At 50.0% G+C, this 18,624-nt stretch overlaps 1 protein-coding gene across 1 annotated transcript in view; it reads left to right on the plus strand.

The window, feature by feature from the left end:
* Positions 1-18,624, plus strand: part of TONSL (tonsoku like, DNA repair protein) — a 612,770-nt gene that overhangs the window by 371,421 nt on the left and 222,725 nt on the right. The window contains exon 18 of the mRNA XM_069621801.1: positions 7,654-7,748. Within this exon, the coding sequence (XP_069477902.1) occupies positions 7,654-7,748 (95 nt within the window). The remainder of the gene's footprint in view (positions 1-7,653; positions 7,749-18,624) is intronic.

Here is an 18,624-nt window from a genome sequence, read left to right on the forward strand (position 1 = left end):
AACGAAAGGTAAACTAACGCGAGCGCGTTGCAAGCGGCTCACTCTGCGGTCACGGCTTTTGAACAGCAGATTGGTAAGTACAGCAGCAACAATTAGGCTTTACATGCTTCACTTACTGAAGTTCTTGAGGATGACTCAGTATTGTTGTTTAACTTTCTTGTAGATCTTGTTGTACTACCGTACAACACCACGATCCAAGCGTTCGGCATGACCAAGGTAGGACATGCACATATAGTTCAAAGATAGAGAGAAAATGCACATTTCTCCAGCATGGGGTCTGGCATGGATTCACATGCTCATGAATATTCCCCGTCGTCAGGCTGGGAATCCTCGGTAAAGAAAAATCAGTATCAGTTTCGTTTCTGATCTGTCTTTCGTAGTAGTAACCAATCACTGATCTCTGCGTCATACTGACCACAGCCAATGACTGCCATCTCCCTAAGCCCCGCCTCTGGCAGCCATCTTCAGATTTTTACTGCACGTTCAAGTGTTGGGATCCTTGTGCTATTGCTCTCGAGCTTTAGTGCTTTTTTTGCGTTTTTTCCTATGAAAATTTCTCTTTCGGTCAAAAGAGCCTCAAGCTCCACCGTTACTTTAGCCGATCAACGGGGACCCGTGTCGGATTCTTCTACGCCCCTCAAGGGTGAAGATTTCGTCGAGCCACGCTTTTGGAGGACTCCAGAAGTTTCTCAGGCCCATCTCGATCATGGCCCAGGAGAAGGGAAGCTCGATGCCCGGAAAGCTGTTCAGGGTCTGCCCTGGATGCCAGCTTCAGAATGTCTTTAAGGAGGACGAACACTCCCTTTGCCTCTACTACCTGCATGAGGACAAGACGCACGTGGAGAAGGACTGTGCGTTTTGCGGCAATATGTTGGAGCGGACCATGAAGGACCGCCATCTGCGTCTCGCCAACTGGCTGGAAGGGAAGAGCCCGTCAGGCGAGAAGAAGAAGTCTGAGCGGTCTTCTAAGACCTTGGAGGGCGCCCCGGCGACGGGGATCCAACAGAAGGCCAAGCACCGCGAGTCCGCTGGCACCGGGAGCGCCGAACGGTCGGGCTCTACGGGCGCCAGGCAGGGCGCATCCTCCCCGGCGCCATCAACCACGAGCCAACTCTCTGGCTCGGGTAAGAGGAAGGCCGAGCACTCGGCGAAGCTCCTGGAGAGACCCCGGTCGAGCTCGAAGGCCCCGTCGGAGGGGGAGCGAGGCAGTGACCCTCCCCCCAAGGAGAAGGCAGTGAGCGCACCTAAGGTGGTGAAAGCCTTAATCCATCTGGCCAAGGCCTCTATGGAGACAGTCGTGGCGGCCCTGGCTCAGCCTGTGGAGGCTACGCCAGTGGTGGCGACCTCGGGGCCCAGGGTCTCCCTGCCATCGCGGAGGGAGTCCTCTTTCATGCCCATCGACAGGAGGTCGTCGTGGATTCGGCCTCAACCTCTGAGGAGGAGCTGATTGAAGTCTTAAGCCACGGCATTGGCGTGGGAGAAGACCAGCCCATCGGGAGGGACCCCGACGTAGGAGACGACGAGAACGTCGAGGGTGCCGACGGGGCTCCTGACCGCCCGTCGGACTCCCCTCAACCAGTGCCGCAAGACAACTCGGCGGCCATTTTGTTGGCTATACATTCCTTATGCTCGGAGATAAGGACGAGATTGCCGTTACCACCAACGGAGGAACCTCTCCCGACGGGGGACCCGGAGCCAGGCCCTTCTGGGAGCCCTCCTCCTAAGAGATGAAGGATTCATCCTTCACCTCCTTTTCAACCATCGCGCCCTGCTCAGCCCTCCTCCCCGTCCACGACCCGTGGGGATGATACGGGGACTGACACGGCCGCGACGGGCACAGACGACGAGGTTTACGACGAGGATCTCCCGTCGTCACCTCCTCCCCAGGCTTCCCCGCCCGACGAGATTGGATCGTTTCATGCCATGATCGCCAGGGCATCTGAGCTTTTCCAGCTCTGCCCGGAAGAGAAGAAGAAGGAAGGTTTCCTTTATCAACGGCGCGAGACCAAGAGGAAGACGGTCCTCGCTGCACCTCTACTGGACAATATCTGGGATGAGGGTCTCGCCCTCCTCAAGAACCCATCCACAACGCCTGCGAGAAGAGATCGGTACGAGAAGAAGTACCGGTCCCGGACGCGGCCCCCTTGTGCCTTCGGGCACAGCCGACACCGGACTCGGTCGTCTCCGCGGAGGCCAGGAAGAAAGCGGGGGGAGGGGGGCCTCGGCCTCTACATCAACCTCCCCGCCGGACGGCAAGGGAAAGAAGTTGGACACGATGGCACGCAGAGTCATCTCATCGGCAGCGACGACGATTAAGGCTGCTAACGCCTTGGCTATCGTAGCCCGCTTCGACAGGGAGTTGTGGTACAAAATCACCCCCCTGCTGGATTTCCTACCAGACAAGCGGGCGGAAGCCCTAGAGATCTTGCAGGAAGGAGAAGTCGCATCGGACCACGCCATTACGATAGCGACGGACATCGCTGACACTGGATTTCGCCAGTTGGGCAACGGCGTGTGCCTTAGACGGCGTGGATGGCTCAAGGCAACTGACTTACGTCAGGACGTGCAGACCAGAGTCTTGGACATGCCGTTCGACGGGAGCAACCTGTTTGGGAAAACAGTGGATGATTCCCTACAAGCCATCAAGATGGACACAGAGACGGCTCGGGCTCTTGGTGTTCTCCAGCAACGACGGCCGCACTTTCGGAGCGGCGGAGGCAAGCAGGGTGCCTCCAAAGGTTCCGGCGGCGGATTTTCCACCTACCGTCAAGCGGCCCGTTCGTCGTCACAGGAAGCCTACAGGGGACGAGGCAAGTCGGGCGGACCCCGGCGTCGTTGCCAAGGAGGACAAGGCGGCAAAGCCTCGTCGAAGCAGGACTGAACCGGCCGTGGGGTCGGGCCCCGACCGAAGCACCCCGGTGGCAGGCCGGCTGGCGAGCTTCGTCAGCGTGTGGGAGTCCATCTCCACCGACCGTTGGGTGCTGGACGCCCTGGCCCAGGGTCACGCGCTCGAGTTTCTAAAGAAGTGCCCGCGTGTCCCCCCTGTGGCCAGGAAGGAACATCACGTCCCTCAACTTCTCTTGGAGGTAAAGGCGATGCTCAAGAAAGGTGCCATCGAGCTCGTCCCAAAGAGGCTTCGGGGCTCTGGAGTTTACTCAAGATACTTCCTTGTGAAGAAGAAGACGGGAGAATGGCGCCCCATCCTGGACCTACGACGACTGAACAAATTCATCAAGGCACAGAAGTTCCGGATGGTCACCCTCCAGCACGTCCTGGGTCAACTGGAGGAGGGCGATTTCCTGTCGTTGGATTTGGAGGATGCCTACTTCCATATCCCCATCCTAAAGGGACACCGAAAGTTTCTCAGATTCGTGGTCCAAGGGCGTCACTACCAGTTCAGAGCCCTTCCCTTCGGATTTAGATTGGCACCCAGGGTGTTCACCAAGTGCCTCGCACCGGTGGCGGCACGGCTGCGCCTGGAGGGGATCCACGTCTACCCCTACCTGGACGACTGGCTGCTGGATCCAGACGACGGGCAGCTTCGAGGACAGGATCACACTCGACGAGAGCTTCCGACGAGCGATCCGGTGGTGGGGCACCGGCGCGCATCTGATGGCGGGCATGGACTTCCAGACCCCCGACCACCAGGAGACAGGGACCACGGATGCCTCCCTGGAAGGGTGGGGAGCGCACACCGAAAATCTGCACGCGAGGGGCCTTTGGCTGCCGACGGAGAAGTCCCTCCATATCAACGTCCTGGAACTCTGTGCAGTGTTTTGGGCCCTCAGGTCCTTTCTTCCGTCCCTCAAGGGCAAGGTGGTGAGGATCTTCACCGACAACACCACCACCATGTTTTACATCAGGAAGCAGGGCGGTATCAGATCCCCAGCCCTGTCCAAGGCGGCTCAGGATCTGTGGCATTGGGCCTTCTCCCAAGGGATGTTTCTGGTGCCGTTTCATCTGGCAGGGATAAAAAACACCATCGCCGACTCACTCAGCAGGGAGCTGCGCTTGTGCCACGAGTGGGAACTATGACCGGATCTAGTGGACCGCCTCTTCCAACGGTGGGGCACACCCCAGATCGATCTGTTCGCGACGGCGACAAACTCCCAGGTGCCGGAGGTTCGCCAGCAGGTTTCCCCAGCCGAGGAGCATGGGCGATGCTTTCTCGTTCCCCTGGGAGGGCCTGTTCCTATATGCGTTCCCTCCATTGCCGCTGCTGATCCGGCTCATCAACCAGCTCAAGAGGTCACGGTGCAGGATGATCCTCGTCGCACCTGCGTGGCTGAGGCAGATATGGTTCCCGGACCTTCTGGACTTGTCAGCGTCCCGCCAATCAAGCTGCCAGTGGACGCAGATCTTCTCTCCAGGGAAGGAGGCGCCATCCTCCACCACGACCCGAAGTCGCTGAACTTGCAGGCCTGTCTCCTGCAGCGTTAGAGTTTGGAGGTTACGACATATTGGCCGACTGCAGAGAGGTTCTTGCAAAGGCCAAGGCGTCCTCAACTCTTAAATGCTACGGACACAAATGGAAGAGTTTTTCTGTCTGGTGCCACGCACATTAGATTAACCCTCTATGGATTACGGCTCCTCACGTACTGCCGTACCTGCTGACGCTGGCCAAGGCTGGGCTGGCGCACGCTTCCATCAAGATTCATCGTGCTGCGATCTCCCGATACACCAGAACCACGGGACGGACGTCTTTGTGGTCTCATCGTCTGGTGAAACAACTCATGAAGGGACTGTTCAGATCGTTTCCGCCGGTGAAGGCCCCGGCCCCGACCCCGGCGTGGGAGCTCAAGGTGGTGCTGACCAAGCTCATGGGACCTCCGTTCGAGCCTCTGCACTCGGCTCCGTTGAAGTTCTTGTCGTGGAAAACAGCGTTTCTTGTGGCCATCACCTCCGCACGACGGATGGGAGAGATCCAGGCCCTTTCCTGCAAGCCCCCGTACTTGACTTTTCACGACACGAGGGTAGTGCTCAGGACGCACCCCTCCTTCATGCCCAAGGTGCCGTCGGACTTCCACCTCAACGAGCCCTTGGTGTTGCCTGTTTTCTTCCCGTCGCCTTCGTCGCCGGCTGAACGGACTGTGCACTCGCTGGATGTGGCTAGAGCGCTGAAGTTCTACGTGGACCGCACGAAGAGTTTTCGGAAGACGTCACAACTTTTTGTGAACGTTGGACCTGTCAATCAGGGGAAGGCTCTCTCGAAGGCTTCCATTTCCAGATGGCTCTCCGGCTGTATCATGTACCGTCACCGGTTGGCAAACCGACCGCTGCCTGGCCGTCCGAGAGCCCATTCCACCAGAGCGATCGCAGCTACCACGGCGTTCCTATCTGGTGTGCCCTTGCTGGACATCTGCAGGGCTGCTACGTGGAGGTCGACACACACCTTCACGAAATTCTACTGCGTCGATCGGGATTCCAGGGAGGAGTCCAGGGTCGGCCAAGCAGTGCTGCGCAACCTGTTCGCCTAAGGTGAGCCTGGTGAGGAGGTAAGAATTGCTTAATGTTGAGTTTTGGATGTAATGCTTAATGTTGAGCCTTTGCCACCTCCCGTGGTTGTGCATGTGTGTACTGCTATGTATTCTTTTATTCATGAGCATGTGAATCCATGCCAGACCCCATGCTGGAGAAGGAACAAGTTACTTACCTGTAACTGTTGTTCTCCAGCATGGGTCTTGCATGGATTCACATGCGAACCCTCCCTCCTACCCCTCTGTGGCTCTTCACTTGGTCATACTGCCACTTCACGTGCTACCAAATCTGAAGATGACTGCCAGAGGCGGGGCTTAGGGAGATGGCAGTCATTGGCTGTGGTCAGTATGACGCAGAGATCAGTGATTGGTTACTACTACGAAAGACAGATCAGAAACGAAACTGATAATGATTTTTCTTTACCGAGGATTCCCAGCCTGACGACGGGGAATATTCATTAGCATGTGGATCCATGCCAGACCCATGCTGGAGAACAACAGTTACAGGTAAGTAACTTGTTCCTTACTTCAGTTAACTAATTGGGATGCCGTTTTGTTTTATTTCTGTTCATTATCTCTTCAAATGGACGTGGCTCGCGGATTGGTATGTGCTTTTGTAATTACCTTTAAATAATGGCTGTTATGTGTATACATATACTGTTAACAATGATGAAATACAAGTCATGCTATATAATTTGTTTTTGCTATAATACCGCCCTGATGAAGGTTTTATCCGAAATGCATTGGCACCAGAGTATTATGGGCAATTTGAGATGCAAACTCATTGTGTGATTTACAAAGACAAACTTTGGCGGCAAATATTACAGGAATGTGAATTAAACAATTCCTGCCAAGAATCAAACAATTGTTTGAATTTCATTACTTTCATATCGAAAACTTGATACTTAATCTACAGCATACTAAATACTAGCAACCTAACTGGGGCTAACTGTGAAGCACCTTTCCTAACAAAGTGGAGTCACTTTGTTTCCTGGAAGTTTTTTGTTCGATGAGGTCCTAGTGCTACAGGACCGTTTTTTGGATTGGCAGCTCCAGGCGAGAACATTATAAAAGACTGTTCTTTATAGAAAATTCATGATTTTATTAATCTAAGCAACTACTACAAGACTAAACTTTCAAGTGGTGCCCTCCTCACCCTCTTTATCTGCTGTGATTACATTACCTTGATAGAGACGGGCTGGGCGAAGTGTGAATAACTATGTTCACCAATTAGGTAAACCTTTCAGAACCCTACCACAGGGCTAGCTTTGAAAATGCATCTTTACATTAGTCTTTCCATTGGTTGCCTGGTGGGGATACAGGTGGCCTGAAAGCGGTTCACTAGAAGCGACTACAGGAACATGGACTCCGATGCTGACAGCAGGCCCCGTTGAAACCATGCAATCCCATGGAAACATACTATGTTTGTTTTCCACCTGTTTGGGTCAAGAATGCAGTTTCAGTTCTATAGGACCTACCGAACCACCCTTGACGGCTTTAGGCAATCTGAATAGTCGAGTGTGTCATTGTATAATGCTGTAGCTAAGTGTTATTTTTAGAAGGTGACCCTAGTGTTGTGAAAAGAGGTTCAGTGTAGCTCAGTGTAGTATGTGGCCCCAGAGCATCTTTCCAGCAGGTGCCCATCTCGCCACCCTGTCCTGGCCCCCTTATGGATGGTAGATGTGAGGCTTTGGTATGGATCGTGGTCAGAATGCTGCTGGATGACACTGCCCACGTTCAATGGCGGTGCCATCCCACTGGCATGCTCCAGGGCATGCCTTGTTTCTCTCAAACTATACTGGTGGCTCACTATGCCACCAGTGCACCCTTAATGTACTTCCTTTGATTGGGCACCCACCTCTTTCTACTGCCTTTTGGTCAGCTCCCGCCCACTGTTATACTGGAAACGTTTTACGGCCATGCAGTGTGCGTTCCTTTTACATGCTGTCATGTAGGCACTGACGTACAGACCCGCAACATTTGGTCTAATAATACAAACAAATTGTGTAGTCGAGGTGGTGTTTGACGTTCCTTGGTTGGTCAAAGTTATGCAGTTTTGTGTTGTGCCTAGAATATTAGACTCATCTTAATGGTACTTGGGATATGTGAAAGGGCAGGTGTAGGTCTATGTCAGCATTGCTGCTTCATCTTTACACATTTTCCACTCTCTCCACAGCATCCTGTCACAGCCATCAACCCTGCTGCCCCTCCGCCAGTCAGAGTCCGGGTCAGGGTGCTAGAGAACATCTTTCTCATCCCTGTGCCACACAGGTAAGGGCTGCACTCATGACTCTTACCATGTGGTGGTTTCTACACTTGCCTTCTACCTTGCGGGTGATACTGTGCACTCATTTGTGGTATGTCAGTTCCAATATCAAATATCACCATGGCGGGTTAATAAAATGCACACAGAAAACGACTACCTGCAATGTGAGACCAGAATTGGCCATTTCTGTTAAAAAGCCACATATGCCACTGCTTTACCTAGTAATCATCAGTGGAAGTTCACCTCCAGTTCAGAACCACCACAGAAGAATGCACTGTGGGTTTACACATTTGTGGAAAGGATTTTAGAGTCATGTAACCGTCAACCTGAGATCGCCTAGTAGAATGTGCTACGGTGAATTTCCAAAATGAGCCCTGGTGGGAGGAATTTGGGGGGCCACCCTATTTATGGTAAACATAAAAGACACTGAGAGGTTTGCCAAAACCCAGTCAAGGTAAGGTAGCCGAGCAGTCAAGGCTTAGTCTCAGGAAACATGCGATTGTGGGTTAGGGCTACCATGATTCCACACAGAGCAACACCAGCAATTCCAGTTATTAGGCCTTTCGTTAAACACTAGGCATATAAAAAAGATCACAGTTAAATATGAACATACACAACCATACAGAACTTTTCTGATGCTTGTGAATCTGCTTAGAACAGCATGCTGTGCATATAGTCCGACATCTAGTGGAAGTTGCAGGGTATTGCATCTTTTTTTGAAGATCGAAAGGGGATGTCGACGTGGGCTTGACTGTAACACTATCCCTAACGTGACGTATAGTGTACCCAAAATCCCTCACGTGTCGAGGTCCCTCAGATTGGTTTTTTCTGTCAACCTGTTGGTCGCTGTTAGGGAGAATTCTCATAAATGTGCTAATTCCCTACCTTAGAGCCCTCCAGCTCTTTTGCTAAACTTTGGGGCTTTGAACTTTTTGGTTCTGTTTGTTTTTTATGTTTGTTTCTTTCGGTTATGGAGTTTTAGACAACTCCATAGGCATCATCTTTTTTATTTGTGTCACACAGCACCCTCAGTGCAGTGACACGGGGAAGCCCTTTAGGCTGTCCCAAGGTTTAAATACCTTCTCTGGGATAAACTACTGTTTCCCAGAGAAAGTCAAGTGAAATTGACTTTACTAGTATTTTGAAAATCCTAGACCCAGCATATAGTATCCCCTATGTCTAGAAACTCATGTAGCAGGCAAATGCTACCCTTTCCTAGCGAAATGGCTGGTGGCAGTGGTTTTACAACAAACTACCATGATTTTTCCCGACCGTGAACACCGGTAGCGTTAGAGCGCGGGAGCCATGTTTTTCAAGATGGTGTCTGAGCCTCCTTTGTTTAAACCTGTCCTGGTCTTCTTTTTTCGCCATTTCTTTTTGGAAAGGTCCTTCTAGAGTTTGTCTCTGCGCGCCAAACCAGGTTTGGTCCCTTTTGTTCCTACGCCTTTGGTGGGCTTCAGGACTGAAGCCTCCCTCACTTCCACCCGAGTGTGTGGAGTAGGCAGGAAGTGAGGGATATGCCTGAAACTCCCTGTGCTTAGTCTCCTAGGAGACCCAAATGCACTCTGGCGTGATTGGGTGGCTGACTGTTTGGCAAGGACAGCCACCCTGCTGGGTGAGTGGCAGCTAGGCTGGAATGAATGGGAGAAAACTGTTTAAAAGGTGAGTCTCTTGGCTTGGAAGGCAGAGTCGACCACTGGTACGAAAGAACCGAAGACAAGCTGGAAGAGAACGGCTGCTGCAACTCCTGGACCGTTGGTTTGCCTGGTGAAGCCCTGCTGCAGGTCCGAATCGCCAACAAGTTCATCTCGACAGAGGAGCCCTTCAAGGAAGACTTCTTCCTTTGAGTTGGGGGGACCAATCAACTCGTAATCCACCTGGATACCATTCTCGGAGCTGGTTGTATTTTCCTTAGAGTACTATAGCCAGGGAGAAGGACACCAGTTTGTGTGCTTGACTACAGCTACCGGAATCAAAGATTTGCCTTTGCCAGCTTTTTGACCAGTCCCAGTGCAGTGCAGGAGTCCCCGACGTCTTCCCTCTTGTCCCCACGACTGAGGCTCAGGAACAGTGAAATCTGCAGGAACTGCCAGGAACAGAAGTCTTCAGCTGCATCTTTTTCTTCATTGTAAGGTACTGTGAAAACCCGACCGAGAGAACTTACCTCTCACTTGCGAAAGTGTGTGAAACTTTGGCAACTTGCAGGCCTAGTCGGCTTGTGACCCGACATATGAATCTTTCTTTTACAAACTACTTCTGAGAACTTTGGCAAAGACTTTTCCGTTTAACTTCCAGAACTACTTTATCCTATATAAGACTTTAGCCCATTGACTTTGGCCTAACCTATGGCATTGAATCAACTCCTCTGGTGAACTCAAACTATTTGTACTGTTTCAGAGTAATTGTAATATTTGTTTTATTAACTTATGCCTTTTTGCTCCTACTTCAAATGCTCTGAATGCCATTTTGCTCCTCCTTCAAAGTAGTTTAAATGCCTCAGATCCTGTGAAGTACTGAAGTGTATTTTAGTGTGCTATAGATTGCCTCCTTCTAGTGAATGTTTTATAAATGAATGTGAAATAAATTGTTTTACCAAGAAACCTCAAGTATAAGAGTCTATTTAAATACTTGTAATTATAGACCTCTGTGTAACACCCTTACAGCTCACATTCCCTCTTAAGATAAGCCTGACTGCTCAGCAGTGCTACAACAAAACTGTGTAGTACAGACTTATACCAAAGGTTGGTTTTGCTTACACCTGTAGTCCTAGTTGTGTGTAGTGGTCCCAAAGGGTACTGGCCGCAAACTTTGCCTAACAGTCGCCTATGCAGAGCTTGCAAGATTTAATATCGCTAACTTTGTCCACAAAACCTGCAGTCGTCTAGTCTCCGGACTAATCTCGACGACTGCCTCGTGGGCTTCCTGCCGCTGAAGGCATCCACAACTGCTCAACGACTGGCGACCACATGGCCTCGGCCCTTACAGTAGGAAGAGGGGGGCCCTGGGTTTTTTCTTCTCTAAGAATGCATTTCCTTTTCCCCTCTCCTTCTCTTCTTAATCTAGCTGCCGTTACCCTCTGCTATGGAGAGGACGCCCTTTAATTTGTGCCCGTCCTGAAACGGCAAGTTTCCTTGGAAGGACACCCATCACTGTTGCAATCGGTGTCTTCCTCGAGACCACGACGAGCGCTCATGCAAGTCATGTAAGCTTTTTCGACTGAAAACGTTGAAATACAGGTGGGCTAAACGGTGGGCGGCATAAGTTATGCAGACAAAAAGACATGCCTCTGTTGGAGCTTTTGCTTCGGACAAGGAATCCATCGGCAGCCAAGGCTCCAAATTGGAAGCCATCGACCTTTACGGTGAGCCTTCAGGCTCCCAAATGCCCATCCCCGGCCCCGACAGTCAGGCCACCGGCTTTGTTATGGGTAGTTCACACCCGGGCAACAAGGGCACCCACGTACCACAAATACAAAAACACACAACCCCTAAGGCCTCATTAACTGAGTCGTTGACATGAACAACGCCAACAGGGCCGCCGAAAACTTCAGTGCCTTACAAACCTTGCTGTTTGGCGCCCTCCACGCAACCGTCTTTGGAGCATGCGACTGGGCATCCCTCTGGAAAGGGCGTTCACCCTAAAAAACATACACCTAAAACATACAGTCGACACACCGTCTAAGGGGGCGCACAAGCACCTAAGGCCTCGGTGGAATCACCGACCGCAACGGCGCCGTCAGACGCGTCAAGGCCTACAATTCAACTGCAGCCACAGAGCACAAAGGGCACCCCCTCTCACCGAGGGGAGTGTTCTGATGCCCCCCACGGTTTATAGTCATAATGTAGAAACCAATGTCGAAAGTAATTTTTTTGAAAATAACTAGAATCTTTTTTTAATGCATTTTTTTTACAAAATTGGGGGGGTTCCCCCCCCTAACCCCCCTTTTTAATTTTTTTTTTGTTTTGCCCATTTTCTTTTATCCCGAACCCCAAAATAAATATAACATTTTAAAAAATGGAATTCGACATTTTTTTTTTCGACATTATTTTTTCTAAAAAATGACCGGCCACCGCCCCCCACCTCTCCCTAAGGCCTCATTAGGAGCATCTCCCCCTCATGAGCAACCTTTTCCACCTTCAGACCCTTCTGCATCTTTACTACGGACTAGGGAGAGATTTGAACAATATATGGACAAAATGGCCCAATTTATTGACTTTTCTGACATGTCCATAACTCCCAAAAGACCCAGGGAAGAGGACTTCTGCCCCATTCCTTATAGACTGCAGAAATCTCCCATCTCAGCACAGGGACACCAGGAGGATATCTGTCATGGTCACCCAGTCATTTGCACAGATGCCCAGCCGTTCCCCTTTGGTGAGCTCTTTGGGACAAAACCAAAACCCCCGGGGGATGCACAATAGAGCCAGTTGGACTTTGTCCTGGCGCCTCTGAGGGGCCAGGATCATGAGAAAGACTAACAGTCGGGAGCATCGGGCTCATCCAGCTTCCAGGCCCCATCTGCACATGCACTGAGCATTGGGGGTGGCAGGGTGTGGTTAGGTAAACTGAAGGGCATGGCTTAATAGCCAGGGGCTATATAAACCCCGCCCTTACACTGGTCTGTGCTTCGCGTTACTTTGCTCTAGCAACGTGACGCTCACCGCGATCCCAGTCTGCAAAAGGAACCAGGAATCCAGCAATACTTGCCCATGGATCCAACACCTCAGCGCAACCGCTGCAAGAGAAGAAAAGGGAGGAAGGTTAGAACGCTGCATTTCAGAAAGCACACAAGAGCCCAGTTCATTCGCGCTTGCAATCTTAAAATTCTACATACCTGTTACTCGCTACTTCTGCATAACATAGCTCCATTGCTGCATACCGCAGCCCGCTTCTGCATACTAACAGCAGTTTCAGAGTCACAGCAGTTTCAAAGTCTCATCGTCTTCTGAGAGAGAGTGAGAAAGACAAGAAGGGAATAACGTCAATACACGGACAAAAGGACTATTAAAGTCAACACGGACAACAAAGACTATTAAAGTCAACACGGAAGGACAAACAACACGGAACATTAATTACTGAACAAACAACAAGGAGAACATTGTAGGAACACAGCAGGAAGAGCAGCCAACGGACAGGACTACGCCACAGGTGGACTGGGCCAGTCCTCACAGTGGATCAGTGAAGTAACTGGACCACAGAAGAACCGTGCCCCTGCAAGAAGAGCAGGATGTAGAGCCCATCATTATTAATTACCAAGTGAGCCCCCCGGCATAACCATCCACAGGGGTACACGAAGTGGGAAAGGAACATGAGGGGGTGCAGCACACTACTGCGGGCAGCTTATCGCCTTTTCCCTGTCCACATAGGAGCAGACCCCAGTGAGACTGTCCTGAGCCACCCACCAGCCTGTGGACTAGGGGAAGAGTGCTAACAGCCCCGGGAGGACCAACAGCACCCAACGCCCCTGCAGAGACAAGGTGAGCGGAACATATCTTGGATGTGCCAGAGGACCCAACACAGGAGGAGACCTATGAGGACATTAATCCCTTTGCACAGGACACAGCTGATCAAGACACAGACTGGGATCAAGATCAGTTGGAGGATCAGGGCCCTTGGCTATCACCAACACATACCCCTGACCTGGAAATCATTTGTTTAGATCCTCCCTTCTTTGCCTCCATAATGGGATTCAATCACCTGTGGACAAGTCAAACAGTTTCTGGGGGCTCTAATTTGGACCAAAGACGGCCTTGTATTTCCCCCCAACAAGAAGTTTCAAAATATGCCGTTCCAGATGTAGCCAGTCACAAGGTGACCGTACACAAGGCCATGCGAATGTTAGGGATGATGGCTTCCTGCGTCTGCCTAGTTCCTCATGCTCGCCTTGGCATGCGCCCCAAAGAAGAGTGGCTCTCAAGCCAATTGTGTCAGGCCAGCGGCCAGTGGGACGATCTAGTGGTTGTCTCAGCAGTCCTCGTTCAGTCTCTGCAGTGGTGGTCAAGGGAAACCCTTCTGCAGGGGAAAATCTTCACCACCCCCGCAGTGGAAGCCACTCTCACCACAGATGCATCTCTGACAGGGTGGGGGGGGGGCTCACCTCCTTCAACAGACAGTGCACAGCGTGTGGTACCCAGCGGTAGCAACCAACCACATATACCTGTTGGAACTGCTAGCAGTGTTCAATGCCCTGAAGGCTTTCCAAACACGCCTCCAGTGGAAGACGGTTCTAATCCTCAGGGATAGTTCTACGGCCATCTATTATTTAAACAAAGGGACACTCATTCTCTAGGGTTGTCCAAACTATCCCAGAACATATGTAAGTGGGCTCTCAAACACAAAACGTTCCTCCTTTCACAACATGTTCCGGGGGAACCCGGTCTTCTGGCGACGTACTTGGCGCACGAGTGGCAACTACAGGAGGACATTGCACTCAACATCTTCGCAGAATGGGGCTTCCCAGAGGTCGACTTGTTCGCCACTCTGGAGAACACCCAATGCCCAGATTACACCTCCAGGTACCCTCAGAACCGCTCCAAGGGAACAGTCTTTGGATAACAAAGGAAATTTGGGAAATTTGTCTATGCTTTTCCCTCGATTCCGTTGTCAACAGAATAGTGCAGAAGATGCACCAAGAGTCAGTGACTATGATTCTGGTGGCCCAGATGTGGGCCAGTCAGCTTTGGTTCTCCCATCTCATGGCAATGTCAGTCTCCCCTCCCAGGTAGCTGCCGTGCCCTTGCAACATGCCGTCTCAAAACCAGGCAAAAAAACTACATCCATGCCTTCAAACTTTCAACTTAGCAGCCTGGCTCCTGTGGTCATAGAGTTCGGGCACCTGCAACTCCCTCAAAGATGCACGGAAACCTAACACCAGGCATTGCTACTCCAGCAAATGGAAGCACTTTGTCATCTGGTATAATGGTAAGGGCATCAATCCTAAAGCTCACCTAAAGATATCCTGTACATAACCCACTTGTTGGATTCAGGTCTGGTTTTCAATTCTCTAAAGGTCCACTTAGCTGCGCTTTCGACGTACACCACATCCCAAAGCAAGGTTTCATGGTGGAAAATGTCTGTAATTAAAGCCTTTATGGAAGGGGTAAAGAGACTTCATCCCCCTATTTCCAACCCAGCTTCCAGATGGGACCTGAATGTTGTTCCTACAAGACTAATGGGGGTCTCCCTTTGAACCAATGCACAAGGCTAACTTTAAAGCACTTACCTACAAGACCACCTTCCGGGTGGCTGTCACCTCTATAAGGAGAGCTAGAGACCGGCAGGCCCTTTCAGTTCAGGACCCATTCGTCACGATTCACAAAGACAAGGTGGTTTTGGGCACACACCCTCGCTTTGCGCCTTATTTTATCTCAAAGTTCCATGTAAACCAGTCCATAGAACTACCCACCTTTTTCCAGAACCCTTATCTGGAAAAGACAAAGCCACTAAGGAAAATAAACCAGTTCTTTGTTTCAGTGGCAGCTGGTAGAGAAGGGGACCCTGTCTGTAAATCCGCTATCTTCAAGTGGATCGTAAACTGCATAACACTGTGCTACACTCTTGCCAAGAGAGATTTACCCTTCACGCCTAGTGCACACTCTACTCTGGGCATAGGGACTACCATAGCATTCATTGCAAATGTTCTTTTCAGTCCATTTGCAAAGCAGCAACATGGAGCTCTATACACACCTTAACGCAGTCTGGGTCTGATTCTCAGGTGGGGCAAGTGGTGCTAAGATATCTCTTTGCTACTGTTCCTTCACACATTCCACCACCATCTGTCGGTACTACTCGCTAGTCTATGCACAGCATGTGATTTTAAGAAGATTCACAAGCATTAGAAGACATGCATTACTCACCGTAATAGTATTTCTGATGATTGTATCTGCTTAGATTCACATGCGCCCACCCTTGCTCCCCTCGTGGAGTAGAAGGAACATAAACCTCTTACACCGTCTCTCTTCTGTACTCGCTCACGCTGACTATAAGGCTCCCTCATGGCCTAACAAACCCAACCAGAGAGTCCTTCGACGCGTGTGAAATTTTGGGTACGCTACACGTCATGTTAGAGATTATGTTAGTCACGCCCATGTCGACGTTCCCTTTCGTTCTTCGAAAGAAAGATGCTCTGCGATTTACACTAGATGTTGGACTATATGCATATCATGTGAATCTAAGCAGATACAATCATCTATTGCTATGGGGAGTAATGCATGTCAAATACACATTCACCATTATGAGAATAGAATTTCATATGACTTAATTATCAGTGCAATACAGGTGAGTAGTCTGATGCAAATAAAATAAGAAAAACCAACCCAAGAACAGCTACCCTCAATCATAATAAGTCCAACCCATAGCCAGTAAAATAGCTCAGCGGGTTAAGCACTCGCTGCGGCAATCTGTTCGCGATCTGCAGATCGCAGGTTCGAATCCCGGCAAGGCCAACTCAGCCTTTGATCCTTCCCAGGTCAATAAACGAGTACCAATTTCGCTTGGGTGATATTGTATGTAAATATGTGCTCTGTAAAGCGCTTTGGATTAATCGCTATATAAATAACACATTATTATCAATATTAACCCTAAGATGTTATGGGGACTTGTGCCCAGAAGTCACACGCTCCAAAGTATAGCTTCTTCAGGTAAGGCAGTGGACTGTGGTGGTGCTTTTAGAAAGTTTCCAAAGTTCGATAAGTATTTAGTTAAGTTCTCTTAAGTACTGTACTCCATTAATTTCACTAGGCTAAGCCTAGGAAAGGATCCTTGGCTCAGGCTCCACCACCAGAGGTTGGGTCAGAGTGAGTTAGGGTCAGGAATTTACGCCCAGGGCAGCCTATGGGAAACAGGGGGATGACAGCAACAGACATGGAGATTTACAAGGCTCAGGTTGTTTCGGATTCCACTTGTGTAGGTTCCAGACCTCGTTCAAGGCTTGTACTTCAGTTCTTGTGCCTTTCGCGGGGTGTCGTCTAGATAGGATACTTTAGTTTTGGTCGGAAGCAGTTCTGTTTTTGACCCTGTTCTGACTTTTTGAAGGGAATCAAAGCCTTCAGCTTCACTTCCCTTGCCTTTTGCTCATTGTTATGGGGTAAGCGATCAGTCCTTCAGACTGTCAGTACTAGGAAACTAGGTTTCCCTTTTTTTGTATCCTTGTACTGTTTAACATTGCACACAGCCCCTTATAACGCAGTGGGGATACATTTGTAACACCCTAGCTTTTTACACTTGGGATTTTATTTATATTCCTAAAGACAGGCTGGTAGCAGCAGATACACTTTTACCATTTGTGCATGATTTTTAGTATGCACATTTGCGTTTACTGCGTATGGCTTGCTTCTTTGGCCATATTGTTGTTTGGCCTTCTGCTTGTCTTGCCAGGTCAGGACATTCCTTATAAGGTCAGCCACTTTCCCCAGGGAAGCTGATGCTTTTGTGGGCTGGAGAGGGTTGAGGGGGTACGTTTATGTGTGCGTCTCTGTCTGCCTGTCTCCTTGGTGCCAGACAAATGTGAAACCTGTAGCTGTCCCTGATTGGACCACTACTGGCTGTTAGAATGGTGCAGATCCTTAACATTGGTGGACTTGGACTTGCTTCCAGCTCAGATTTTGTATAAGAGGACCTCTGCAGCCATTTCTTTGGACCATTGTTGGAGCCAAGAATCTCTCGAAGAAGTACAGCTTGCTGAAGATCGGAAGACTACTCCTGAAGTGGCCCAGCACCCCCTCCCCAATGTACGGCCCGCTGAAGCCTTGCTCCTCTCCCTGATCTCCTAAAACCCTGAGCAGTGCTTCAGCCCCAACTAATCTCAAAACGTTTAAGCCTAGAACTTCGGTGATCACCAGCTTATGCCACAAGTCACATTCTCCCCCAACCCCCACTGAAACTCAGCATCCAAGCGTCAAGAGATCCTGTACTGGAGCAGCTTCTGTGACCGTGAATGGAAGAACGCCTGTCGTCGCCTGTGTGCCAAGACCGCCACTGGAACTCGCCTTCATCCAACTTGTGAAGTTTCCTGAGGAGGTCTGCATCAGTGGTTCTTGCATTTCATTGTTGCCAGAGTTTGCATCTTGCAGCTGCACCTGACCAGAAGAATCCACAAACTAGCAACTCCTGGGCATCACTCACCAGAACCAACAGCGGAAGATCAAGCTCCCAGCGACCCCTATAGGCGATCCACAGTGACCTCTGGGAAAATTGGAGTCGGGGTAAGTAAATGCGCCTGTCCTCCGAAAGATAACAGTAGGAACCAAGTCCCTTTGTCTCCTGCGTTCCATTCCACTCACCTTTTGGTCATCGAACCTGGGGAGATTAACCTGAAATATCAGAAAACATTTACTTACCTCTAGTAAAATGGTTAAAGAACCTTTTGAACTATCTCCAACACAAGTGAACTGTGACGTACCTGCTGGAACTCCTTTCAGGGGAGAAACATTGTGGCTCCTGTGAGTGTTACGCACAAGGCCCTGTTCTTCTTAGGGATTTGGCTGCTTAAGTTAGAGAATTAACTTGTGACCTGGTTCCATTTATTGCATTTAATCTGCTAACCTGCTTGGTGAATAAGTCACTTGAATACATATTTGAACCTATGGTGAATGTATATATTTGTATCATAGAGTATTGTGCGATAATACTACATGTTAGATTCATTTTTCAGTGTGTCCAAAATGCCTATAATAAATGATTGTATGTTTTTATACTTACTGTTTTACTTGCATTATTGTGTGACACACTGTGGTGTGGACTCTTTTAGGGGCCCTGGTCCCACTCACACTCTCCTGAGACTAAGCCTTGGCTGCTATCCATTGCTACCTTGATTGGGTTTTAGCTAATCTCCAGGAGTCCCTGTTCACTATAACTAGGGTGGCCAGATTCTAGAAATCCATC

Source organism: Ambystoma mexicanum, chromosome 5q (genome assembly GCF_040938575.1).
Source record: "Ambystoma mexicanum isolate Mex_15411 chromosome 5q, UKY_AmexF1_1, whole genome shotgun sequence".
NCBI lineage: Eukaryota > Metazoa > Chordata > Amphibia > Caudata > Ambystomatidae > Ambystoma > Ambystoma mexicanum.